Below are 27,951 nucleotides of genomic sequence, written 5' to 3'. Positions count from 1 at the left end.
TGATGCATAGTGCAGAACAAGTGGGTAAACATACCTTACAATGTGGTTTTGATGCTCTAGAGGCCTCATGTAGAGCTGCTGTTACAGGATCAGTCAGACGTAGACATGCCTGGCTCAAGGAACAAACCTTACCAGATCATGTCAAAGCTAAATTACTAGATGCCCCTCTACAAAAGGATGTATTATTTGGTGCTAATGCTGAGGAGGTATTAAGGAAAATGGAGGAAAAGGCTAAATCAATGCAAACAGTGAAAGATTTTCTACAGGTACAACCCCCACGTTTCAGTAGAAATTGGCCTTCCAAAAATTGGTCCTTTCCAGCAACGGACAGACCCCAAAGAGGTAGATACAGGCGCCTGAGGGGCAGAGGGCAATCCCAAGGATCATTTAGAGGCAGATAATGGCAAGCTCCTACACAAAGAGGTGGTGAGGATAACTCGCAACCATTCAGAAAGCAAGCCCAATGACTTTCCCCTTTGCATGCCAAGCAAGACTCAAATGGCAGCACGCTTAGGAGGAAAACTGGCATTATTTTCAAAAAATTGGCATATTGTCACAAAAGACAAATGGATCCTGGACATTATAAACAGAGGCTACAGATTCCATTTTCACACCCTTCCAAAAATGAGAGGCATGCCAAACCTGCCACACAATCAAAGGGCAGAGGCACAAAGACAAATTTCAGATCTCATGAACATGAAAGCTATTGAAGAGGTACCTACATCTAACAAGGTCAAGGTTTTTATTCCAGACTATTCCTGGTACCAAGGAAGGGAAAAGATTGGAGACCTATTTTGGACCTATCCATCCTAAACACATTTCTACTGCATTAAAATTCAAGATGCTCACTCTACAGCAGCTTCTTCCCATGCTGGGCAAGGAGTCTTGGCTGGTAACATTGGACCTCAAGGAGGCATACCTGCATGTCCCAATCAGACAAAATTGCAGAAGATACCTCAGATTTCTTGCAGGTTCAACCCATTATCAATTCTCTGCATTGCCCTTTGGCATATCTACTGCGCCCAGAGTATTCACGAAATGCCTGGCATCAGTAATTGCCTACTGCAGACTTCAAGGGATACAAATATACCCCTACTTGGACGACTGCCTGATCCAAGCGGACAGCAAGCACATTCTTCTGAAACATCTGGCTTATGTAATAATGTTGTTGAATTCTCTGGGATACACAGTCAACAAAAAGAAATCAAGGCTAATGCCCTCTCGGAAAATAATTTTCCTGGGTGCCAACTTGGACACCCAGATGGCCTACCTCATGCCAGAGAAGCAGGGGCAACTAACTCAATACTTCAGAACACTAACAAATTGCACCAGGCTGACTGCAAGGAAAATCCTGCAGGCTCTGGGATTCATGGCATCTTGCATCTTGCTAATCCCATATGCAAAGCTGCATATGAGGAAACTTCAATAGTACCTGAAAAACCTATGGTCTCAACACAGCCACAGTTTGGAAACAATAATACCACTAATTCCATGTCTTCAAAAGGAATTTCTGTGGTGGGCTCAAGCATGCCAAACAAACACAGGTCTCCCATTCAGCAAGCCTCAAGCAAATCAAGTCATCACAACAGACGCCTCGGACTACGCCTGGGGGGCGCACATGACAGATCGGTGCATTCAGGGCAAATGGTCCCAAAAAGAAAAGCGCCTTCACATCAGTCAAAAGGAAATGCTAGCAGTAATAAATGCTATTATAGTTTTCAAAGACCTTCTGTAACCAGGTCAACACCACAGTAATGTGGTACATAAACAAACAAGGAGGAACCCATTCATACCCCCTATGCAGACTGGCCATGTCACTTTGGAACATGGCCCTGGACTTACAAATCGAACTACAAGCACAGTACTTGCCAGGCAAGGAAAACACACTGACAGACAACCTAAGCAGAAATATGACAGATCCACACGAATGGAAGTTGCATCCTCAAGTTTTTACAGAGATAATTCAAGCATGGGGAAGGCCAGACATAGATCTCTTTGCCTCCCACAAAAATCACCAATTGACAAAATTCTGCTCAAGGATTTTTCATCCAAAGGCCTGGAGAGTGGACGCTCTGTCTTTCAGTTGGACATCAATGACAGTTTATGCCTTCCCACCTTTTCTTCTGCTGTCCAAAGTTCTATTACAAACCAGAGCAGACAGACCAAAGATGATTCTCATTGCTCCAGACTGGCCAAGACAACACTGGTACCCACTCCTGAGGAGCCTGACGCATTCCCCACCATGGACCCTGCCTCTAATGCCTCTTCTTCTGACTCAGCACAGCTTCAAAACTCTTCACAGTCAGCTAAAAACACTCAATCTAGCCTCATGGAAGATTCCTTAGCACCACAACAGACCCTACTCTCCAAGGAGGTGCAGGATGTCATTTTGGAGGCCAAAAGGCCGTCTACTAGAAAAGCTTACTCCGCAAAATGGAAACGGTTTTGTGTCTGGAATGAGAAAAAGGGCCAGGATCCTGGAAAACTGAATTTACCTCAAATATTATAGTATCTAGCTGAGCTGCTAAGCAGTGGACTTTCATTCTCCTCCATCAAAATCCATGCCTCAGCCATTTCTGCAGAATACAACACTGATCCACCCTTATTCTCTCACCCCCTCTTAAGACAGTTCCTCAGAGGGGCTAAGAACCTAAAACCCCCAAGGAAACAACCAATACCTGCTTGGGATCTCAATTTCATTCTAGAAAAACTGACCTTGCCTCCTTTTGAGCCAGCTGCCTCATCAGATTTGCAATATTTGTCCTGGAAAACAGCTTTCCTTCTGGCTATTACCTCAGCTCGTAGGGTATCGGAACTACAAGCTCTCATGGCTGTGCAGCCCTTTATCATCTTCCATCAGGACAGAGTTTCCTTACGAACCAACCCGTCCTTTATGCCAAAAGTGGTATCCAGGGTAGCTTTGAATCAGGCTATACACTTACCTACCTTTTATCCCAATCCTCAAAACAAAGGGGAGAGATTACTACATTCCTTGGACATCCACAGACAACTGCGTTATTATTTGGTCAGAACAAAGCCTTTCAGAAAATCAGAACAGCTCTTTGTGTCCTATGCCATAGGAGCTCAAGGAAAGCCAATTTCCAAACAGACGATCTCAAAATGGATAGCCCACTGCATACGCTTTTGCTATTCTTTTCATGGCAAAACTGTACATACAGGCATCAGATCTCTTTTCTCAGAGGAGTTCCTACCAAAGACATTTTGGAAGCAGCCACTTGGAGTTCTGTGCATACCTTCTCCAAGCACTACCACCTTCCACTATACTCCAAATCTAGAGCGGGCTTTGCCACTGCAGTCTTGCAGGGCATTCTGGCTCCTCCTAGTTCCACCTAGTGCCTACCACCCCTTTCTTAGCTTTGGGATTCTACCCATCTGTTGTGACTGCAGCTGTATGCACGATGAACATAGTACAGTTTTGTACCTACCATAAATGTAGATGTTCGAGTGCTAATACAGCTGCAGTCCAGGTTTCCCTCCCTCCTTCCCCTCTTGGGACAGGCCTATTGGCTAACATCTCCTCATGCAACCTGATTGGGGTATTCATTCTTGATGTATTTGCTTGCACTACTGTATTTTGATTATATGGCATTGCTTTATTACACAAATTTATGTATTGCCTTCCTTCTGGGGGCACCTGACATCTGGGGCAAGAAAAACTGAAGAAAATGTCGTTGGCTGGTTCTTTTATACCCCTGTCACACTGACGTCAGGGAAGAAGCGACGACAACCGACGCCGGACCTAGACTTTGGAATTCGGCCAACCGAGGACCCGCCTGACGGCAGGAGAACCCATCTGTTATGACTGCAGCTGTATTAGCACTCGAACATCTACATTTATGGTAGGTACAAAACTGTACTTTTTCCATATGCAATCACAATAAGAATAACTTGTAGACTGTCAGATGTTTTTCGAGAACAGTTTAACAATTCACAACCTGTCATTAAGCAATACAGTTGTGATCTGTTATAGACAGCATAAAAACGGTCTGTTTGGTCTTATAAAGGTAGTCTTAACTACTTTTAAGAACAGAACAGTTTGATAGTTTACAACATGTTTAAGTGCTTTACTGACAGCTTGCAAACTGTCAGCTTTTTTAATGTTAGCCACATCTACAAGTTGGTGCCTGTGGCAGGCTCCCTGTTCATGCCAACCTTGCTACAACACTGCTGAGAGTTAAAACACACAGGCATGTAATGCAATACGTCATTGCTGTATTGTCTCCATTAACAATGTATGTTCTTTAGTTGCCTATCCACACCCACAAAATTTTATTTAAAAAGTACACAGCTTTTCTTCAAATCTAATGCTTTGATAGTCACTAGGAAGGATAGGGTTCTCTCCGAGTGTGTACTTGGTTAAAGGGGAATCAAGCTGCTATTTTTGGAGGAGTTGTGTACTTGAAGTGCTTTATTTATGAGTGCTGACAATGAGGAGCATAGAACTGTCATCCAGTCAGTCGTGGTGAAGTGGAAATAGAGTTCTGAGAAGAAGCTTTCTGTTTACCAGTCAAAGCACTCTGTAGTCTTCACCTAAATTCTGAGAAAAAGCACGGTTTTCCAATCAACGCACATTATAATCCTTGTCTATAGTCACAAGTTGTGGGTAGTGCCAGAAAGGGTAACACCAATAGTCACAAGTAATGAAAGCACGGTTTCAGGGCAGGGTTACCGGTGAGCTTTAGTGGTCCAGTTAAACCCTGAAGTAGGACTGTTGCTTCCTCAGATCAAAAAGATCTGAGTTGCTTCAGGATTCATAACATGATGCCACCTGGTTGGCTCCTCTTGGAGATTTTTTTGGCATGGGCCACTAGGACAAAGCTCTTGGTCAGACCTTAAGGCACACTGAAAAGACATTTGCTCTGCTATAGAGTCCAGCTTTATGGCACTTCTACACAAGCAGGAAGATAAAGAGAAGTATGGTCTGCCCAGTGTCTCAGCTCATCTGTCACTGACTCTCTCCAAGAAAAGCAGAAGAAAAGGAAATTGACAAAGCAGATTTCTTTAAAGTATAGCTCCCTGTGTAAGTTGTATTTACAGGGAAAACCCTTTGTTTCTGCTTTGCATTTTAGTTGCAAACATGTTATCAGCAGTCCTGTAGTGTAAATGATAACACAATAATAATTACAGATGTTACCGTTTTAAACATTAATCCAGTGGTGCTTAATAAGTAACTAAACATTATGAAAAAAGCAGAAGTATTACAACTATGTACATCTTCAAAATTACCTAGTAGCTCACTTTTTTTTCTTATAGCTGTTATACAAAATGTATAGGTCACGTTTCAATATAACTTGTGCCTCTTAGCCTGCCTTTCATTGAGCACGTTGGTCATTTAACAAAGATCTGGCACATTACTTTTATGAAATAAAACTTACAGGAAGCCCCATTAAGTGCAATGAACGAATCAGTGTTGTCATATATTTTAGGGTTTTAGTCTTGTGAGTTTTTCTCCTGATGTTTTGTGTACTGTGTTCTGTGAGATTTTGCTGCCTTGAAAGATTTGTTTTTGTAAAATCACTTATTTAACATTCTCTGTCTGTCTTTTAGCAAATGTTGATTTGCTAAAGGGGCTTTCTGCAAATTAAAACAATGTTTCATAAAAGGTGTTCATATCTTGAATGCATCCCATTTAAATATGTGTGGACTGCATTCTGAAATAACCAACTACAGTTTTATCTCCTCATTAAATGTATCAGATGAATTCCTTAACGGACAGGGGGGCAGTTTTAGGTAAAACAGAGTTGTAGGCAATAGACTCTAAAGTTCTTCCCACTGCACCTCACCCCACCCACCATTCTGACTTCCCCACACTATCCAGATAGCTTCTTTCTTGTGTAGGTTTCCCTTTTCTTATTCTTCACATGGAGGAAATAACCTGGGGAGACTAGGGGCCACTAGGCTGTCTGAGACCATTGGGTTCTAGATGCTGTGAGGTACATTTCAGAGCTATTTTCCATCCTTCTTATCCATAAACAAAACCATATCTAAGGAAGTAAATTGATTTATTTTCTTTCAAGGTGAAATAAGTTGTGTCTAATGCTTACTGTTCAAAGCAGTATTTTCGAATAAACTGGGAAGATAGTCTTGCAAAGATGCATCTTGTCTAGGAATAATGCTTCCCTCCCTATCCACCACAGAAAAGTCACCTTCTATGCACCCATCTGATGTTAGCTTAGCATGAAAGTGAAACAACAAATGACCACGGTAACTTATTTTAACTTGATATTGTCAGATGTGTGTACACAGCACGCCTCTTTATCCCCTACTCCCAAAAGATAGCCACCATTACACATGTTTAATGTTTGACTGTGAGGGAAGTAAAAAAATAATGGTCACAGTAATATATTCCACCTTGTTCCTAGACATTATACTGACCCAAAGCAAGCTACAGAAATCTTCTTTGTAATCATCTGTAGTTTGATTGTTAGGAAAATTAATGCAATAATCAGTGTGTCTGCAGCCCCCACATAAGCTATATCAACCTTCTCTGCACATCTCTGTGGTTTATTTGGAAGGAAAGTTAAAGAAATAATGACCATACTGATTCCAGTCACCAGACAAGCTGTAGTGACTGTGTGCATTTCTAATCATAGCTACTTTGAAAGTTGATTAGTACAAGGTCAGAGGTTCATGATGGGTCCTCTCCACGACGCCCGTGTCAAATCCCCTCACTCAGCTGGGGGTGTGGGGGCCACCAGACTGCAGAAGCTCTTTCTTGTAAGTACTTGTTAACAGCTGATGTTGTTTTGCCTCTACCAAGGAAGAGTTTTATGCATGTGCCTGTCAAGAGTGTATGGGTCCACAGACAAAACTGGTGACATTTATAGGCACACGCGCGAGCACATATACACACACATATACACACACATATACACACACACACACACACACACACACACACACACACACACACACACACACACACACACACACACTGTATGCTTCCATCCACCCTTTGAATGCAGTAGAGTCATCTGACACTTTTTGACCCCCTGAACTGCTAATGCTACCCATACAGTTTACTATGCAAGTAGAAAAGACTTTACATTTTGGCAGCCCTGTCAAAAATTGAACCAGTGACACTCTTGCTGTAAAATAGCAGTGCTACACACTGTGCTGCTGTTCTACACCACACGTTTGACTACAGGTGAATTGGAAAAACGTCACTCCACCAACAGCAGATCTTTAGATGTTATAGGAAATCAGAACATCTGGAAAAAGCCCATGTAAAGACAGGGAGGACATGCAGACTGCGCATAGAAGGAACCTCAGCCACTAATAGACCAGAGAGGTACACAATGGTAATGCTATTTGCTACCAATGATCAGTTGCTTTCAAAAATATGCTGTCCAGTCTGCTAATGAGAGACACTTATTATATATCCTGGTGGGGTTTGGCAGTGATGGAAAGTGAAAGCCTTTATGGTCAACTTATTAATTACCCCCACATATACACACATACAAGTACAATTCACAGCAGTGATCATTTTACATTGATTTCAGCAAATACAATACTTTGTGTGGCACTGCTCCTACCAAATCAGGTTAGTGTTTAACTGTGATCAAACAACAACAGGAGTAGGTCAGTTTTACCAACACACTGATCCTTTGCTTAGCAATTATAACCAATCATGGTAAAAAAATGGCCAGAATAGTATATCTGAAGTTTTTCAAACACACACACACACACACACACACACACACACACACACACACTAGCCACAGTAAAATATTCCTCCTCACCTCACATAAATGCACATTTGTCCTGGAAGCCAGGTTGACTATTTAAACCAAGGAAACAGTAGAGTAAAGTTAGCCCCAGTAGCCAAAATTTGCATCTCCATTTGTTGCCCATGTATACCTCATATGTCCATAGGTGATTACAGAATGGCTTTAGTAATGTTTCTCAAGTTAGTTGCATACACACAAGTAGCCACAGTAATGTATTCCACCTTGCTTCACACAGATGCATAGTAGTCATCTACAGACCACACCCTTACCCATTATTTATCTGCACTTTAGTGTGTACACCTCCTATCTCTAATTATAATAATGATCACAGTAATTTAATAATCACACGGTAAGGTATTTCAACTAACCTCTCAAGTGTACATTAGCTCTGCAAAGGCAGAATATCAGCTATTCAACTTAAGCAGATGGCAGTCAGTCATTTTCAATGACAAATAGAGTCATGCTCTACAGTTTTATCCACTTTTGTTGACAATATACACACCTCAGACATATGATCATAGTAAGAGTAAATAAGTACATTGACATCAGTAATTTAGTTAAACTCTGTTTCACACATGCCAACAATAACCAGCTATAGTAAGTATTTACTTGCTTCACACAAGTATACAGTTCAGCAAACCAAAATAACAGCTGTTTAACTTAGGCAGACAGCAGCAGGAACAGATCCCTTACACAACAGTTATAGTTTTGGTGCCATTGTACAACCTAGATGTCTAATTGTAGTATAGAAACAAGTACAATAGCCACAATAATTTTTCAACTCCATTTTACACAGCACACAGTACAAATGCAGCATGAAGTGTTTCAGTTATATAAACACAAATACACATTAGCCCTGCAGAGTCATCCAGTTGCCTATAATATTTGGTCACCTGCCAAGATAATTAGTGTACCTGCTTACAGTACAGGCCATCCTAACCACACTATTCTTTTGCAGACCCTCATTTTTCTACTGACTAAGGACTCACGCTACTGTTTTTATTTTCACTGCAGCCATTACATAAAATCCATTGTTTATGATTCCCATGTTTTCTGCTAAGGTCCACTGACAGTCTAGACAGTAAATTGGAATTCAGTGTCTATATCTTGGAGCTGACTGATTAAAAAGGCCCAAAACTGAAAAGTTTGCATCACTTTCTTTGTAGGGCAGTTTAGCACCACAGCTGTGGCTGCTTTGAACAGAGTGCTATAGCAAAAGCACTTTTCTTTCTTTTTCGGGGATAAATCAGTAAATACGTCAGGGAAAAAAAACATCCATGGCTGAATGACCATCCATGCTCAAAAACTAAATCAACAATACATTTGTAAATTTTCTGTTTTGCTTCAGTTTTTGTTGCAAAAGTTGCGGGATATTAGAAGTGCTCTTGCTAATGTAAATCTTTAATGATGGTTTTTTTATCTGTATTGTCATATAATGTACCTTTGTATAGAAATTGTCAGACAGTTAATGGATGCAATCAGCTTTGACATTTCAAGTCATTTCAAATTCTCTTGAAATGCAAGAGCAGATGAGAATTTTTTCTGTTTCATTTAGTTCTGAAATTTTGTTTTGTATGCTGAAGAGAAGAGCGTGTGAAGGGAATATCGCATACCATTCAGGACAAACTTCATAATCTATCACAAATCATAAAATACCACAGCAATGAAGACAGCCTAACCCATCAAGTAAAATAGAAGTCAGCGCATTCAAGTAGTGGCAGATGATGGATTGCCTCACTTGTGCATAATAAACAAATAAAGATACTCTGCAGCATTCATGCAGAAAAAGTCTGGATGGGTAACTGCAAGTGAATTTAGCTGGCTAGATGGCAGACAAAATGTATAAATCAGACAGCATTCCCTGTCAGCATCTTTTATTGAGTAAAGCATTCCACAGTCCGATCTGGTTTATGCTTAAGTTTAATAAAGCGTGTAAAAATTACAAGTTACAGCATGCTAGTAACAGTTTGCTTTTGTATGCTATGTTGTTTTAATGCGCTTCGGTAAATCAATATTGTTACCTTTTCTAGATGTGAACACTTTTTACTATACTGAAAGACACCAGCTGGGACAGTGTGCCTGTTTATGTGGCCATTGACACTTAAGATTGACTAGAAATAAAGCTTAACTTTAAATGCTGAGCTTTAATGTTTACTTTGTTAGCTGTGAACCAAGTAAAATAAGCAATAGGCATGCATTTTAAAGGCCACTTATCTATGGAAAGCTGAACTATGGCTTTAGACCATAAGAGCAAAGCAACTTTAGTAGATGGTACATGTTCAAGCATATATCAGAAGATTATTTCCATCAGGAGATAAACAAACATCGTTGTTTTTTCAAAAATGGTGTATTGCATTGATTTATCTAGGTATATTACAGTTAATAATTTATCTTGCATTGCATCAGTTTTAATGTTTTTTTTTTAAATATAGAGCAGCTCTGAAGCAAACTTATGTTTGTGTGGATGTAAACTATGTGGTTATTATGTGGTACTAGCTTGTGTGGACGTAAACTACATAGTTAAGTGGCACGGTCATAATTGAAGTAGAGTGCATTGACTATAGGAAGATGAATGACTACCAAAGTACTGAGTGATTACACTTAAAAGATTGTTACACTGTCACATTGCCATCACTTGTTAGACTACAGCATTGTAGCCAGTAGCAATGGAAGTGAGACACTGTTCCAGATTGTAATTGTAAGAAGTATGCAGTCTATGTACAGCCTTTCTGCCTTGACAGATGCACAAATGTGACAGCTGGACAAAGCACTGGGGAGTCTAAAACAGAAACGGTTGAAAAGGCAAAGCAGTAGTTTCATTCTGTAATTGTCTGACACTAGCGTTATTCACTTTTTGGTTACAGTTAGCTGGGAGAGTCTTGAAAAGCAGTGGGCATAAAACAAAAAGCTAAGGTCATGTGGGGCATCAGGTACTTGCAGGATATACACTTGCACATGTTTGCATAGATGTCTCCCACGTATACCCACATGCAGTTAAGAGGATCAATAAGCCGCCTAATGGTATGTCTTCGGGATGTGGGAGGGAATGGGGCATTTCGTGAAATTCCACACATTGACAAGGACAATATGTAGATTCTGTACATACTGTACCCTAGCTAGAACTCAGACCAAAGAACCAAGACCTGTGATGCAGAAATGTCAGCTACTGCATCACTATGCCCAAGCTAAAGTTGTAGTTTGGAGTGAAAAAGTAAACTTCCTGCATTAGAGTCTTAAAGTTACTTTAAGTAGTTCAAAAATGTTGATTTACATTAAACAGCAATAATGGCAGTGGGTGAAGTCCCACCTCCAGCACTTATGTTTGTCAGTGTTAACAAGTTTATGCTGATTTGCACTAACAGACGAGAGCAAACAGAATTACAAACTAAAACAGTAAAGAGCATCCACGTGCCTATCCTGCTGTGCTGATTTTGATTGTGAGCATTTCATAATGGGGAGGAGAGTTACATTAGGGTAGCTGTATTTCATAATTTATGATGGGCAGTCCAAAATCATCCCTTCAGCACCACAGCAGTTGCTGTCATGCTATCTGCCATTTAAAATTCTTCATTGGTGGATAAGGTTGTGAGGAGGTTGGTCATAATTCTGGATACATCTTCAGTGTTTGCCTCAGTCATGCAGCTTCTGTATGAACGCTGAGCTGCCTGTTACCAAGTTATAGCAGCTTAAGAATGCAGCACTGCGATGCAGTAGTGGAACGACATGAGAGTCACCTGCATGGTGCATATTTATAAATTATTCTGATACGCCGTGTTATGTAGGCATTGCAGGTTGATGTGATCTGCCATAACACCTGTGATGCTACATGAAGGCAGGGATAGGAAGGGGATTTCCCTTATCAATCAGCTTTGTATGTGGTGGGAAGAGGGATTCCGATGGATAATGAGCATTACATATGTTAGCATGGTTTGTGAGGAAGTGCCCCAGGGCAAAGCATTCTTTGCATAAATGAGGAAACTGGTGCCCCAACAGTGCTAATTACATTATATAGTACTCATGAAAGGACTATAAACACAAACATTGATGTAAGTTTTATGGTTGGTTTAGTAAGTGAGTGAGGTCCATGACAGCATTGTATGTCAGGTCAACAAAACTGAAACGTTCATAAATAATCCTTCTCAACAGTTTGAACCAAAACTTTAGTTTGTCAGAAATGAGCTTGCAATTCCAGACAGGAAAATAATGCATCAAAACTGCAGCGTCACTTTTTCCATCTGGTGTTGCAGCCTCACTACCTACTACTAAGTCCATCCATCCATACTTAATGAATTCTGAAGTCACGGCAACACACAGAAAGGAACTTACCCTGTTTTTCAGACAGTACCATTTTGTTGTAATCGCTTTTGAAAGCAACATGTTCAGAGAGTTCATTTTCAGTTAATTTTATGATGCCACCATTTTGTATGAGCATTGTTTACCAAAAACTCCTCTTTGGAATTTTACTTGGATGAGACAGACCCACAACAAGTTCAAACTCAAATCAGGCACACTTAATGAGCTGGGGTTTTGTATGCCCCCTTGGGCAGAAATTGTTATCACAGCCTAACTTCTTGTTAGAATATCAGAGAACATGTGGAACGCATACTGACATAATTTCCAGTTTTATACCCAGCAGTGACAAAATATGTCTAATATAACTCTGAGGTCGTCTGTAATCGGTGCTGATAAGTTGTGCCACAGTCACAGCTACACTTAAGGTAGGCTTACTAACCTTGTCCATAAATATAGGCAATAAATGGACCAGTCATTTCGGCACAATACTTACTGCCATTTGAGATATTAAGAGACTTTTGCTACTTGTACTGACTTGCAGTGTGGTATGTGAACTGCACACTACAAGTGCTTTATTGAGGAATTTTTGAGAGGAAGACAGCCATTCTATACTGCCTGGAATCTTACTAAATTATAGCTCACAATGATTAAATAAGTCTTTCATCATTTTTAAACTAGTGTTAGAAAAAAAAGTATTATATTCTGTTTTATGGCAAAGCAGTCCAATGAGAATCTCAAGGAGGGGACTTTGGCCACATAATGCAAAACTGTTTAAATAAGTTCAGGTTTCTGTTACTCAGGACACTAGTTACTCTCTTCGTTATAATTTAAAATGGCATCTGCAGTGTAAATTCATCAAAAAGAGTTCAAAGAATGGTAGGTACCATTCATGTAGAAAAGCTGGCAGAATACTTACTTTCTAAGGTGTGTTTAGAACCATCTTAGCATTATGGGCTGTTTAGAATAATGCACTCTTTGTGTGAGAGAGATGGAGATTGAGAGGGAGTCTGAGACATCTGGCAGATTTTAAGGGTCAAGTTGTCAGCTATGTCCATATTATAGACAGACTTTCAGATGAATTAATTGACCAATTATCTAAGCAGGTTCTGTAGCAAATGTGCCAAGGACTTGAAAGAAACATGGAGGTATAGGCAGACTAGAGATCCTTGGAATGTTTGAGGAAAAGTGTAGCAGGTTTTAGCTAGAATTGCTTGACCCAAGTTTGCATGGGTTTACCATGCAGACCTCATGCCATATTCTTCTGCAGTGTTGCAATGGGGTAGGCTCATCAGACACAGTTTTACTGAGTAGAAGCCGGACACAGATGTGTGACGTGGGTTTATGATGAGGAAGGCAGTCGTGTACGAGGTGTCTGGACGAAGAAACATGATCAGTGGAGTTGCACAGGTTTTAGTTCTAGGGCTGCTTTTGTTCAGGATGTGCTTTGCTAAAAAAAAAGCAAGTCTGGCATTAAGGGAGAGTTAGTTTTATGAAGCACAAGTAAGCAACATGGTGAATGAATGAGATGTCAACTGGAATTCTTGATTTAATATATTCCGGTTTAGTCTTAATGCAAAGACGTGCAAGCTTATGCATTTTGATAGGTGGAACAGAATGCCATTGTATACATTAGGAGGTATTTAGAGCGAAAGAGTGGTAAGGATCCAAGGCCCCTACTAACCCCCCAAGAAAGACTTAATATACTGTAGTGTGTAAACACATTTAAGACTTGTGTGTATCAGTATGTATTATCGGGTGGCTGCAGGAGATTCAGAGCTGCTGTTAACTTTGACATGGCCATAATTGCACCTTACCTAAAGAAATGTCTACTGTCTCTTATTAGTAGAGGAATGCTGGAATGTTGTTGTTGGTGGTGATGGTACATAAAAGGCTGAATAAATTGATTATAGAGCTGGAGATACAAGTTATGAAGAAAAGATTAAAGTAGTGAATACATGCATTTTGGGTAGAGGGAGGGTATGATTGCATGCATGGAAAAAATGAATAGGAGAGACCATGTTTGCAGTTTAGTAAAACTTTAATTTAGAAATGAAACAGCATTTGTTTAAGTAACAAGGAGCTTGTGTGTGAAAGATTTGAACTTAACCACCAGTCTGACCGAACAATGAAGGAAACCATCAGCAATAGTGAAAAACACAGTTTAATATTGCTTTCGTCTCAAAAGACTTCTTCAGAATGAAATAAAATGCACACAGCAGCATCCCCTTATATATCAACTCAAAATAATTACCTAATAAAACAATCAATTACTTAAAGTGCACTAGCAAAAGGAATACATTCATTTAAAGGCACACATCTAATGACATAAAATGGACAGTGCATTTTAAAATCTTCAGTCTTCTGTTCTTCAGAAAACATTTAATATTCACTAAGTCATTAAAACCTGCAACCTTTATTGCATTTGGATAGTTTGAGGAAAAATGAAAGTGAATGTTAATATACCAATGAAAAGTGTGAGGTAAAATAAATTTATTTATTTATTTATTTACATTTGATAACTGGGTAATGTCCGACTGGGCCAGAAGCCCGTTTTCAGCAGAGACTCTGGGAGAAAAGCTCCAAGGAAGATTACATAATTATACATTTGTACATATGACAAATACAATAAGAGTTCAAATACAAGTTCCTTGACATTGTATCTAAAAGCATTTAACAATGGTAGTACAATAAGCTTATAATTGCCTTTCTTACCCTCCTACTAGAGGCCTTACCAGTGTCTAATCACCTTTAATTTTACTTACAGATGCTGCTAGTGTGACAGAAGATGTACCTGTGCTAGGAGACAGGCGAGCATCTCGCTTCCTGCTCTCTCAACAAGACTTGGCATGAGAATGTCTCGCCTGTACTTTTCTACTTTGCTTCACCTCACAACAGTCCTGCTGGCTTCCTCAGTATCATTTCCAAGAGACCATGAACCCATCAATACTGTTGGCCCTCAAGGTAAGTGAAGAATACTGTGTTACATCCTTACACATGATTACAAGCATCAATAAAGTTAAAAGACTGAAGTAATGCACACAGTGAATTTAATAGTGAGCTAGCATGGATCATGTGTTTCATATGCAATGTATTCAGAAGTAGTTTACAGAAAGGTGAGGTGCTATTGTTGCAAGGCCTCTGATGTTTTATGTCCCAGTTGTGATCCACCAGCTATATTTATTCTCCGAAAGTATGAATGTACTAGGGAAAGTAATGATCAAAATTGCAGATAGTTGGCATCTCAGTCTTGTGCTCCTGCAAACTAACAGTGCATTCCAGTAGCTCATTTGCACTGTAACCACCTTTTTATCTCCTTATATTTACCGTGGTAATAACTTGAAATCATTTGCTTGTTGTATGAAATATAAGATAGCCTTTCAGTAGTGTTTCATAAAATAGGCAGAGTTTGTTCAAGTCACCGCACCTGTGTAGGGAAGTACCACATGCCAGATAACAGTGGGAGACAAGTCCATTGTTAAATAAATTTCAATTTTGTTTTATAATGTACGGACTGACCTGAAGTATAAAAGAAGGAATGCTTGAAAAGTCAAATTCTGCTTGCAAGCTACTTAAAAGGACGTTATCTGGAAGCAGTCTTTATGACCTAAGTTTTTGTGACAGGCAGATTTCAAGGAGTACATTGTAAACTGTGCTGAAGAGATTTTTCATGTTTTACACAGTAGAGTTTGAGTGGAGCTTAAGGGATGTCACTGTTCTAATTATGATGTTTACATTTTTCCTTGTTTGTGTTCTTTTTTGTTAAGGTTCCTCTGTGTATCCAGTGTTTCAAGGCTCACGGGAAGACAATGAGACTAAAAGGCTAGGCCTGGATTTTCAAAAAATGTTGAAGATCAATGCAACTCTCTATATAGCAGCCCGGTAAGTCTTCTGCCCCCAACCCCCTTCACCCAGCAATACACACCCAAGATAAACACATCATCAGGAAGTAAGGTTCTAATTGTTGTGATTTCATGACAACTTAAAGACCTTGAAACCAAAGTGTCAGTACTCCTTACAGGAGTGACCTGCTTTGTACAGTTATTCCAATTGTTTATCTGTGCTTGGGGGGAGGGGGTGGTCAGCAAGAAGGAAGGAAGGAAGAGCCTCCCTGTCCTGGTATTGTTTTTAGCTTTCGTGAAATGGCTTCTGCTACTGCAAATGTAATCAGTAGCATAAAAAGCAATTGCTGCAATCATTTTACAAAGTCATTAGTGGGAAATAAAGCAATATTGGCCTTTCACGGGTCTAAATTACAAATGTTTGTTAGTATTAACTCTTGCTGTAAGCTGTCGTAGGTTAGTTTTGATAGCTAAATATTTCAGAGCAGTAATGTCAAATACTGATAAGGTTCAAGTTGAGAACTGCACACTTCACATTTGTGTAAATTAATGATGTTATCTGGTCATTCAGCTGCAGCTAAACCCGCAATAACATTCTTCACTGAGCTATGGATATGCTCTGTAATATGCAAACACCATAATTTAAATCTTTCTGTATGTATTGTAACAGTCTGTTCTCTGTATTGTCATAGCTAATGTCTAAGATAATTGATTTTTGTCCTAGCCAATAATCAGTATCTTTGATTTTTTATAGATATTGAAAGAAGTGTGTGTAACTGATTTTTGTCCTTACCCAGAACCATTAGCCTTGAATTTTTATAGATACTGAAAGAGCTATGTTCTAGGCAAGATCTTATTTGGGATGGTGCTTGAAAGAATCTGTTCAAGGCTTTGATTGTGTTGTTGTTGTAACTGGATATGTCACTGCTGTTCACATAAAAATGATGGAAATCTTTGTATTGTGTCGTCAAGACTGTACCATATGTACGTGATTGCAGTATGCATCTGTACCATGTGGACATGATTGAAGTTTGTCTATACCATCTGCACATGATTGCAATGCACATCTGTACCATTTGCATGTGATTGGAGTGTACACCTGTACCATGTGCATGTGATTGCAGTCCACATCTGTATCACGTGCAAATGATTGCAGTCCACGTCTGTATACTGTGCACGTGATTGCATCTGTCTGTACCATATGCACGTGATTGGATTGTACGTCTATACCATGTGCATGTGACTGCAGTCTACATCTGTATCATGCGCACATGACTGCAGTCTATGTCTGTATCATGTCCACATGATTGCAATATACATCTGTAACATGTGCATAAGATTGCAGTGTGCTCTGCATACCTAGGTCATAGATGAAAAGAGTAAAGGTAGATCTGCCCACCCACCGAATTAACAAGCATAAGTAAATATAATATTAACATTACAAAATTTATAAAGTAGTTTAATTTTTTTGCAGACTAGATGCTACCTTCCGCACCTTTCTTTTGTCAGGTTACTGGACTGATAAAGCTTGTACTTTACAGAAACTATATGTTGTAAAGAAAGTCTAGAATTGTTAAGTTAAACTAGGTAAACAGCCCTACCTAGGATTAACCAGATATTAAGATCTTAATCTGTACCCAGCCCCTATTCCTACATCTATTTACATCAGTTCCTGTGTAGCAGGTGGAATGAGAATTAACAAAATAACAACTGAGTTGCGGCACTTTCTTTTTGGTGGTGTGCTACTTCATAGTTTTATCCTTCCATTATTCCTGTTATAGAGTCAGCCAGAAAACTGCACCTGCTATCTATCTCTGTTAAAACTTATAGTACTAATTTTTTATTATGATTTCTCCTTCATCCAAAATTTCCTTCCCACCTACATGATTCTTTTCCCCAGAATCCACTCTCAAACCGAGATTTTACATTTCATTGTTTGTTCTATTCATCCTGTGTTACACAGGGCATATATACTATGACAACAGATCAACTCTGTGCGGCACACACACTGCGCATGCCCATTTATGGATGCATATCCTAGTTAATCCCACTCCCCCTCCAAAATTATGCCCAGTGCTTCTGCATATGCATTCTGCAGTCTTCTCATCATTTATGAATCCCCAAACTCTCATCAGTCTTCCTTTTGAAAAAAAATAAATGTTTTCTCATATTGCTAAAAAACATCCAGTGTCAGTTTTTGTCTTCAAATTTTATGTTCTTGTTATTGCATATTCCTTATTTTAAAGATGTTAATTTAAATGTAGTGCATGCAGTGTGGTGACTACGCTGCAATATCTGGAAAAAGGCAAACCATTTAAAATAGTCTGTAGTATGAGATCCAATCATAACTATTGTTAAGCACCCCTGCTTCACTTCTTAAAATACAGTATCATGCCAGACAGTTAAATTTGCTAATACTGGCCAGCAAACGACAGCAGCAGAATTAAAAACAGATTATGTCCTTCCATTCATGTTTTGCAGTATTCCTTGCACCTGGGTAGCTCGATATTCGGCCAGTATACAAAAACCTTAGGTTGCTTTAAGGTACGCCATGTGTATGTCTATATATATATGTATGAACTGGTAGAGTGATGTTTGATCAATACCCAATTTGCTGACTCCATTTGATCAACTCTCATGGTGTCAGGTCGATGTAATACTGGAAATGTGAAATATGCTCTTTCCCCTGGTATTTTGCAACCTCTGCGTTGGAAGATTTTAGCAGTGGGTGTGGGGCACAGTATATAAACAAGTGGGTGCAGGGTGTGTTTGACCCTGCAAAACTGACTTTTTTTAATTTATTGTTTAAGCTTTTTTTAATGATTTGTGGTTCAATGTTTTGTGTTTGTATGTTGACTATTAATGTATGCCATTTAGTGGTGAGTTGACTATTTTATATGTGTGTGTGTATGTATGTATATATATATATATATATACACACACACACACACACACACACACATATACACAGAGAGAGAGAGAGGGACAGAGATTTAAAGTTTATATTTATTTATTTGTACATTTTTTTCAGGATCAAGCATCACTGCACCCCAGATGTAGTGGTGTTCACCCCCCATCCTATCTTTTCTTATTTACTAATTCCATTGTCACTCGACTGCGAAGAAAAAAAGAAGCCTAGCCAATTAGAATCAGAGCTCGTGGACAACTAAAAGCATAGTGACGGTTATTTCCTATAAATATGCAGTTGGGGAGTATTTAAATCGGAAGAAAAAGTAAAAAGTTGAACTTTATCCATTTAACATTCATCCAAGCAAAGGGAAATGATTTGCTCCATTGCACGTATTTGAAATGAATGCAGAAGTACAGTTTTAATTCTTAGTCATTTTTTTAATGCAGAAAAATACATTGATATTTATACTACCCAGCACAGCCTACAAATAATATTCCTGCCTTTTTAGCGTGGGCTTCATTTGTCATTATCACCCCTGTGCAGTCAGTGTTTTATTCTGGCTGCATCCTTGGACCCAGTTGAAGGCTGTCTTGATTTGTATACAAGCAGTCTGGTAATGTATTAAATGCCATGCTCTTTCTTGGGCTGTTTTCTAAGTAAGTGTAATTTATTTTTAAATGGCAATTCAGTACGTAGCCACAGTGAATGATAAATGTGTTTCTGTTAAATTAGTTAATTAAAACAATGCATTTACTTAGAGATGGCTGTCTTGCTGTGTTATAGCCCCCACCCCAACTTTAGATTTCTCAAAACACTGCTGTTTAAGATGTGGGTTGTGTTACAGGTAGAATAGTTGCACCAGGCAGCTTCAGCAGGGATCTTGCTACACAGGAAATGGTAATGAGCTACATTACTGTGTAATGGATTTAGAATGTTATTACCTACTCCTGGTAAGGCAGAAATCCCTTCCAGTTCCTTGTCTTTGTAAGGTATTGCTATAGGCATACCCGCCCTCCAATGATGTCATGCCTGGGAGGGGTAGATATCCGTCAAAGGTGGGATAGTGGAGCAGCACAGCAGAGGTTCTCCTCAACACGGTTCTGAACATTTTTTAATCCAGACTAAAAAAAAAAAAAAGCATTTACGGGCAGAATATAAATATACATTATTTAATGCACCTGGATGATTACTTGGCACCCTGACAAAGTATTTCATCAGCTTTTTCTAATCGAAAAAGCTCATAAAGTATTTCTTAATCAGTTTTTTCTAAACTAAAAAAAAAAAACCCGCAAACTGTGTATGCAGCATCTAATCTATTGTATATATTTTAAATATGAATGACTTCATCCTCTTACTACTAGTGCATTTAGACTTAGTGATTGTTTTACATGATTTAAACTTGTGTTTCAAATATCCTAATAGTAATTTTTGAATCTTATAGTATGAAGTAGTTGCTTACCTTATTTGAGTTCTTTTCTGTATGTTGTGTGCGGCGTACTGACATTATTGATATGCTTATTGTGTTAAATTCACTGCCTGTGTGTGTGTGTGTGTGTGTGTGTGTGTGTGTGTGTGTGTGTGTGTGTGTGTGTATATGGGTACATGTCAGTACATCGACAAGTTAGAAGATCGACATCCACTTCACCGACACATGAAATAATCGACACCGCAAATCACGGATATTTAACAGGTAAGAAGTTTAAATTTCGCTAATCATGCCTACCACACATGCATAACACTGCCACACTTACTAAAACATGGTAGGCATGATTAGCGAAATTTAAACTTCTTACCTGTTAAATGTCTGTGATTTGCGGTGTCGATTATTTCATGTGTCGGTGAAGTGGATGTCGATCTTCTAACTTGTCAATGTACTGACATGTACCCATATATATATATATATATATATATATATATATATATATATATGTGTGTGTGTGTGTGTGTGTGTGTGTGTGTGTATGTGTGTGTATATATATATATATATATATATCTATATCTATATATATAACTCGAGTATATGTCATTTTTAGTGACCTCAGTCCTTAGTGATTTTCCAGAAAACCCCTGATTTTTTGAGGAATAGGCTAAATGTTTGAGGCAAAAATCTGGACCTTCTGCAAAAATCTGTACAATTTTGAGAAGTTTTTCTCCAAGGCCTTAATTGGTATAAAACACAGTTAAAACTGAAACACAAAATGAAAAAATAGGAGATACCAGACCACGGCTGATAAAAACATCAAACAATTTAATCCAAGTAAAAAGGTTGAGAGCTTTTGCCGCTAAAGCTGCTTCATCAGACAATACAATACATAATTTCCATACTTTTTATATAGAGCTCCAACCAATCACTGTGTTTCCCAGTAAAAATCACTTCACTTATATATATTAATTCTTGCATACATAAAATAAACAAAGCATTTACATCTCAAAACGAGCTAGATAAAACATATTACATAACTTCACATAGTTAAAAATTATAATGTTATCTATTTAATGGTTTATTCAACAAAACCGGTTTAATGCTAATTTTGTCATTCAAACCTTTACCCATGTTTGCACGCATCCTGATTATCCATTCGAGTTCTTTTGTCTCTCTTATGTTCCTGATTGCTCCTCCTCTATTACCTATCCAGACTTTTTCCATCACCATGAACTTGAAAGTATGTGATGCTCCCATATCCATAGTGTGCCTGGCTAGGGCATTACTATCCGCCTTTCTATATATATATCATATGCATGATGTTCATCGTGTTACACTGCTGCAGTCATTACACTTGGGTTATCCTGCCGTTGAGCGGTCCCGCAGTCGGCCAGAGTTCCATAGTCTTGGTCCGGCGTCGGTTGCTGTCGCCGCCTCCCTGACGTCAGTGTAACAGGGGTATATAAGATGCAGCTGACGCCATTTTCTTCAGTCTTTCTTGCCGCGCGGTGCCCGAAGCAGAAGCAGTTTGCAAGTGCCAGTCGGCCGACTCCTGAGATTTTCATTCCGAATCCAGAACTGAAGTCTTCTAAAAAAGCTAAGTACCCCGTTGGGGAAACTTTTTTCTTGCCTCAGACCGATGTCTGTAAAAGTTAATAACTGTATTTCTTGTGGGAAGCAAATACCTCATAAGGATTTCCACTCCTATTGTATTCCATGCCTAGGCCCTTACCACGACGTCACTGGTTGTCAGTTTTGTGCTAGGTTTAACAAGCGCACCATTAAACGTCGGTTTGATTTTTGCCTGACATTATTTTGGTAGAAAATCCAATTACACCATGCCGTTGGAAATTCCAATGACCGCAATGCATAAAAAGCGCAAGGACAGGCATCCGAGGCCCAAAATGGATGACGAGGCCTCTTCTAGGCCAGTCGCCGGTTCTCCGGTTTTCAGCAAGGTGCCTACGCAGCCCCTGACGACCGCTTCCACAGAACCACAGACCGCCTCCGACTCCCACGTGGAGATGGCTGGGCCTTCGGATGCACTAGGCCTTCAATTTACTGATCCTAAACCTACAGAGAAACCGAAGTAGCTGAGCAATCCACAGCTACAGAGGGTGTTTTCAGACCTACCCAGTTAACTATTAAACCCTCTGTTAAGTCTAAGCCCCCCTTAAAGGCTAAGAAACAGACACAACTCTCTCCAGGACAGGCTTCCATGCCTAAGAAACAAATTCTAAAAATGGCTGAGGACCTAATCACCCTGATCAGGGGTTTCCATCCCCCTCCTGATAAAAGGCCCAGGCAGGATGCAGACTATGAATCTTCTGACCAGGTGTCCATTTCCTCTGACTCTTCCTCGGACCTAGGATATTCTTTACCCCCTTATGAGGATTCTGATGCTGAGGAATCAATTCCATCAGCCCCTCCGCCTGAGGATTACTCCTTTGGGGAGACCTTGCATACCATGAGAGAGCATTTCCATTGGGAAGGCCAGGATTACTCAGAATCCAAGAAAAGACTCAGAGACTTCCTTTTATTGCCCCAACACAGACCCCTTGCTATCCCACCAGTTTTAGACATTGTGGATGATGTGTACACTGAATCCAGTTTGAACCCTGACTCCTTACCCCCAACCCCAGTTAAACCTGATAGATGGTCCCTGACTCTCACAAATTTTTGTACAAAAGCCCTGTTGCTGACCCTGAAACTATTTCTCAGGAACCCAAAGGGATTAAGGCCTCATCAGCAAAAAACCCAGTTCCCTCTGACAGAGATTCCAGAACATTAGACAGATGGGGAAAGAAGGTATATACGTCTGCCACTTTAGCAATGAGAGCCTTGAATTGCCAGTTTCACATGCTAAAATATCAGCAATTTTTGATGTCTTAGTTGAAACAAAAGATGCTTCCAGATTCAGATCCTCCTAACGTAAAAGAAATGCAGGATTTATTGCATGCAGCTGAACAAGTAGGAAAACATACTTTGCAATGTGGGTTTGATTCCTTAGAGGCCTCCTGTAGCGCAGCAGTTACAGGCTCTGTCATTAGAAGGCATGCATGGTTAAAAGAACATATGTTACCAGATCATGTTAAGGTCAAACTATTGGATGCACCTTTGCAGCGGGATGTGCTCTTTGGAGTTAAGGCAGAGGAGGTATTAAAGAAGATGGTGGATAAGGCAAAATGTATGCAAATGGTGAAAGATTTCTTACAGGTTCAGCCTGCTTGTTTTAGCAGAAATTGGCCAACAAAGAATTGGTCCTTTCCAGTCACAGATAGACCTCAAAGGGGCAGATACAGACGTCCAAGAGGTAGAGGTCAGATGCAAGGCCCTCACAGGCCTCGACAATGGGGCACACCAGGCCAAAAAGAAAGGGAAGACAGGCCTCATACTTATAAAAAAACAGCCTCAATGACTTTCCACTACAGCTGCCAAACAGCTCTCTCTTGGCAGCCTCCTTAGGAGGAAAACTGGCACTTTTCTATCACAACTGGCATTGCATCACCAAAGACAAATGGGTTCTCAACATTGTATTTCAAGGTTACAGGTTCCATTTCCACACCTTTCCAAGGCTAAAAGGAATGCCAAATCTGCTACCAAATCAATGGGCAGAGGCTCAAAAACAAATTACAGCACTCATGGACATGAGAGCTATTCAGATGGTACCACCACAGGAACAAGGACAAGGATTTTACTCAAGACTCTTTCTAGTTCCCAGAAAGGACAAAGCCTGGAGACCCATTCTGGACCTTTCTACACTAAACACTTACCTGGATGTTCCGAAATTCAAGATGTTGACACTACTGCAGCTTCTTCCCATGCTGGGCAAGAAAGCTTGGCTCGTGACTTTGGACCTCAAAGAGGCATACCTGCATGTCCCTATCAGACAAAATTGCAGAAGATACCTCAGATTTCTAGCTGGTTCAATGCACTATCAATTCTCTGCACTGCCCTTTGGCTTATCTACTGCGCCCAGGGTCTTCACAAAGTGCCTGGCACCAGTAATTGCATTTTGCAGGCAAAAAGGAATTCAAATTTATTCATACCTGGACGACTGCCTGATTCAAGCAGAGAGCAAGGACATTCTAATAAAGCATCTGGCGTACATAAAAAAGTTAAGTTGCCTGGGGTACACAGTAAATGAAAAGAAATCAAAACTAGTGCCCTCACAACAGATAATATTCCTGGGTGCCAGCTTGAACACAATGGCCCAGATGGCTTATCTCATGCCAGACAAGCAAGGACAACTGACTCAGTATTTTCAATTAATGACAACAAAGACCCAACTCCCTGAAAGAAAAATTCTGCAGGCCTCGGGCTACATGGCATCTTGCATACTACTAATTCCATATGCCAGACTGCATATGGTCTCAACACTGTCGAAATTTGGAAACCGTTATACCACTAATTCCTTGCCTACAGCAGGTGTTTCAATGGTGGGCACAAGCTTGTCACCTCAACAAGGGACAGCCTTTCACTCAACCCACAGCCAGGAAAACACTGACAACAGGTGCATCAGATTACACCTGGGGAGCACACATGGCAGGAAAATGTATCCAGGTTGAGTGGCCCACAGAGCAAAGACATCTCCACATCAATCAAAAAGAGATGCTAGCTGTACAAAATGCAGGACAATTACTATTAAAGACAGACAACACCACAGTTATGTGGTACATAAACAAGCAAGGGGGCACACACTCCTACCCCCTCTGCAGACAAGCCATGACCTTGTGGAACACAGCTCTAAACTACCAAGTTCATCTGCAAGCACAATTCCTGCCAGGAGAGAAAAACACACTGGCAGACCTAAGCAGAAACATTATGGACCCACACGAAGGGGAACTGAACCCACAAATATTCAGAATGATAACACAAAAATGGTGGAGCCCGGACATAGATCTGTTTGCTACCCCAAAGAACTGCCAATTACAGAAATTCTGCACAAGCAGCTACCATCCACATGCATGGAAAGTGGATGCCCTCTCATTCAGCTGGAAAAAACTACAAGTATACGCTTTCCCCCCTTTACCTCTCCTTCCAAAGGTACTCATAAAAGCCAGGCAGGAAGAGCCAAAAATTATATTGATTGCACCAGACTGGCCACACCAGCACTGGTACCCAATCTTAAAGAACTTAACACAAGAACCACCCTGGATTTTACCACAAATTCCACAGTTGCTGATTCAGCACAACAATCAGATGCTTCACAGCCAGCTAACGACCTTAAACCTAGCTGCATGGAAAATTCCTTAGTCAAGCAAGCAATGCCTCTCTCCAAAGCTGTTATGGATGTCATTCTGGAGGCCAGAAGGCCTAGCACCAGGAAAGCATACTCGGACAAATGGAAGAGATTCTGTGCCTGGAACCAAGCACACAGCCTTGACCCTCTAGTCCCAAACATTCCTCAGATACTGCAATACTTAACTGAGATGCTGGACAAGGGCCTCTCTTTTTCATCCATCAAGATCCACGCCTCCATATCTCTGCTCATTACAACACGGATCCACCAATTTTTTCTAATCCTTTGCTCAAACAATACCTCAGAGGGGCTAAAAACATAAGACTGCCCCGTAGAGCACCAACACCTTCTTGGGACCTGAACTTTGTTTTGGAAAAATTAACTTTACCTCCTTTTAAGCCAGCTAACACAGCAGAATTAAAATACATCTCTTGGAAAACTGCTCTGCTACTGGCAATAACATCAGCACGAGTTTCAGAATTACAGGCACTAATGGCAGTGGAACCTTTCCTCATCTTCCACCAGAACAGGGTGTCTTTAAGAACCAACCCTACGTTTATGCCAAAGGTGGTATCAAGTGTGGCTCTAAACCAAACTATTCACTTGCCAACTTTTTATCCAAAACCACAGAACAAAGGGGAGCAACTACTACATTCCTTGGACATTCACAGACAGTTGCGCTTCTACTTGGACAAAACCAAAGCTTTCAGAAAATCTGAGCAATTATTGGTAGCATACGCTGCAGGAGCACAGAGAAAAGCCATTTCAAAGCAGACTATTTCAAAATGGATAGGACACTGTGTACGTTTCTGCTATACCCACCATGAGAAACCTGTACCTAGCAGCATTAGATCTCACTCCACCAGGGCAACAGCCACTTCAACTGCCTACCTCAGAGGAGTACCTACCAAGGATATTTTGGAAGCAGCAACATGGAGATGTTCATCGTGTTACCCTGCTGCAGTCATCACACTTGGGTTATCCTGCCATCGGGCGGTCCCGCAGTCAGCCTGAGTTCCAAAGTCTTGGTCCAGCGTCGGTTGCTGTTGCTTCTTCCCTGACGTCAGTGTGCCAGGAGTATATAAGAGGCATCTGACTCCATTTTCTTCAGTCTTTCTTGCCGCGCGGTGCCCGAAGCAGAATCAGTTCGCAAGTGCCGGTCCGCCGACACCTGAAATTTTCTAATCGAATTTCAGTCCGAAGTCTTCAATAAAGCTAAGTACCCCATTGGGGAACCTTTTCTTGCCTCAGTCCGATGTCAGAAAAAGTTAACAATTGCATTTCTTGTGGGAAGCAAATACCTCATAAGGACTTCCATTCTTATTGTATTCCTTGCCTAGGCCCAGACCATGACGTCACAGGTTGTCGGTTTTGTGCTAGGTTTAATAAACGAACTATCAAACACCGTTTTGACTTCGCATGACATTACTTCGGTAGGAAATTTAATTATATCATGTCGTCGGAGCAGCCGACGACCAGCATGCATAAAAAATGCAAGGATAAGGACAGGCAGCCTAGGAACAAGCCAGACTCTGAGGCCTCTGCTGGGCCTGTCGCCGGTTCTCCGGTTTTCAGTGAGGCACCTACGCAGCCCCTGACGACTGCAGAATTGGAACCACAGACAGCTTCAGATTCTCAAGCGGAGTGTAGTAGGCCGTCGCAGCCATCTTCATTAGGCCCTTCCGACACCAGAGCAGAAGGAGATCCTGGTGCAGTAGAAACTCCTTCGGTTGCAGAAGGTGTCCAGACCGACTACACTTACCATTAAATCTTATGCTAAGCTTAAAACTCCATTAAAACCAAAAAAAGACTGTACATCAGTCTCCAGTTCAAGGCCCCATGCCTAAGAAACAGATGCTTAAGATGGCTGAAGATTTGATTAGTCTAATCAGGGGTTCCCATCCCCCTCCAGATAAAAGACCAAGACAAGAGGAGGATTATGCTTCCTCTGACCAGGTTTCAATTTCCTCAAATTCTTCTGAGGAACAGGATTACACTTTTCCCCCTTATGAAGACTCTGATGCTGAAGACTCTATTCCCTCAGCATCTCCCCATGAAGACTACTCCTTTGGGGAAACTTTACATACCATGAGGGAACATTTCCACTGGGAAGGCCAGGACTACTCTGATTCTAAGAAAAGGCTCAGAGAGTTCCTTTTACTACCCCAGCACAGACCATTTACTATCCCTCCAGTTTTAGACATTGTGGATGATGTTTTCTTGGAGTCTAGTCTAAATCCAGACTCTCTACCTCCTGCTCCAGCCAAACCAGACAGATATAACAGAGTACCTGACTCACACAAATTCCTTTATAAAAGCCGTGTGGCTGACCCAGAAACAATTTCCCAGGGTCCCAAAGGGGCTAAAGCATCTATGGCTAAAAATCCTGTGCCCTCTAAAAGGGATTCCAGAGCCCTAGATAGATGGGGAAAGAAGATATACACCTCAGCTACTCTGGCTATGAGAGCATTAAATTGTCAGTTTCACATGCT

General features: G+C 40.5%; 1 protein-coding gene across 1 annotated transcript in view; it reads left to right on the top strand.

The window, feature by feature from the left end:
• The window catches only part of LOC122809226 (semaphorin-6D-like), a 955,253-nt gene that overhangs the window by 661,200 nt on the left and 266,102 nt on the right, over window positions 1-27,951 (top strand). The window contains exons 4-5 of the mRNA XM_044080542.1: window positions 14,809-15,005; window positions 15,809-15,923. Of these exons, the coding sequence (XP_043936477.1) occupies window positions 14,891-15,005; window positions 15,809-15,923 (230 nt within the window). The 5' untranslated portion in view covers window positions 14,809-14,890. The remainder of the gene's footprint in view (window positions 1-14,808; window positions 15,006-15,808; window positions 15,924-27,951) is intronic.

The sequence above is a fragment of the Protopterus annectens genome, chromosome 8.part0 (assembly GCF_019279795.1).
Source record: "Protopterus annectens isolate FY-2018-M chromosome 8.part0, PAN1.0, whole genome shotgun sequence".
NCBI classification, from domain to species: Eukaryota; Metazoa; Chordata; order Ceratodontiformes; family Protopteridae; genus Protopterus; species Protopterus annectens.
Note: the sequence above shows the minus strand (reverse complement) of the source record. Positions and strands in the feature narration are given on the sequence as shown.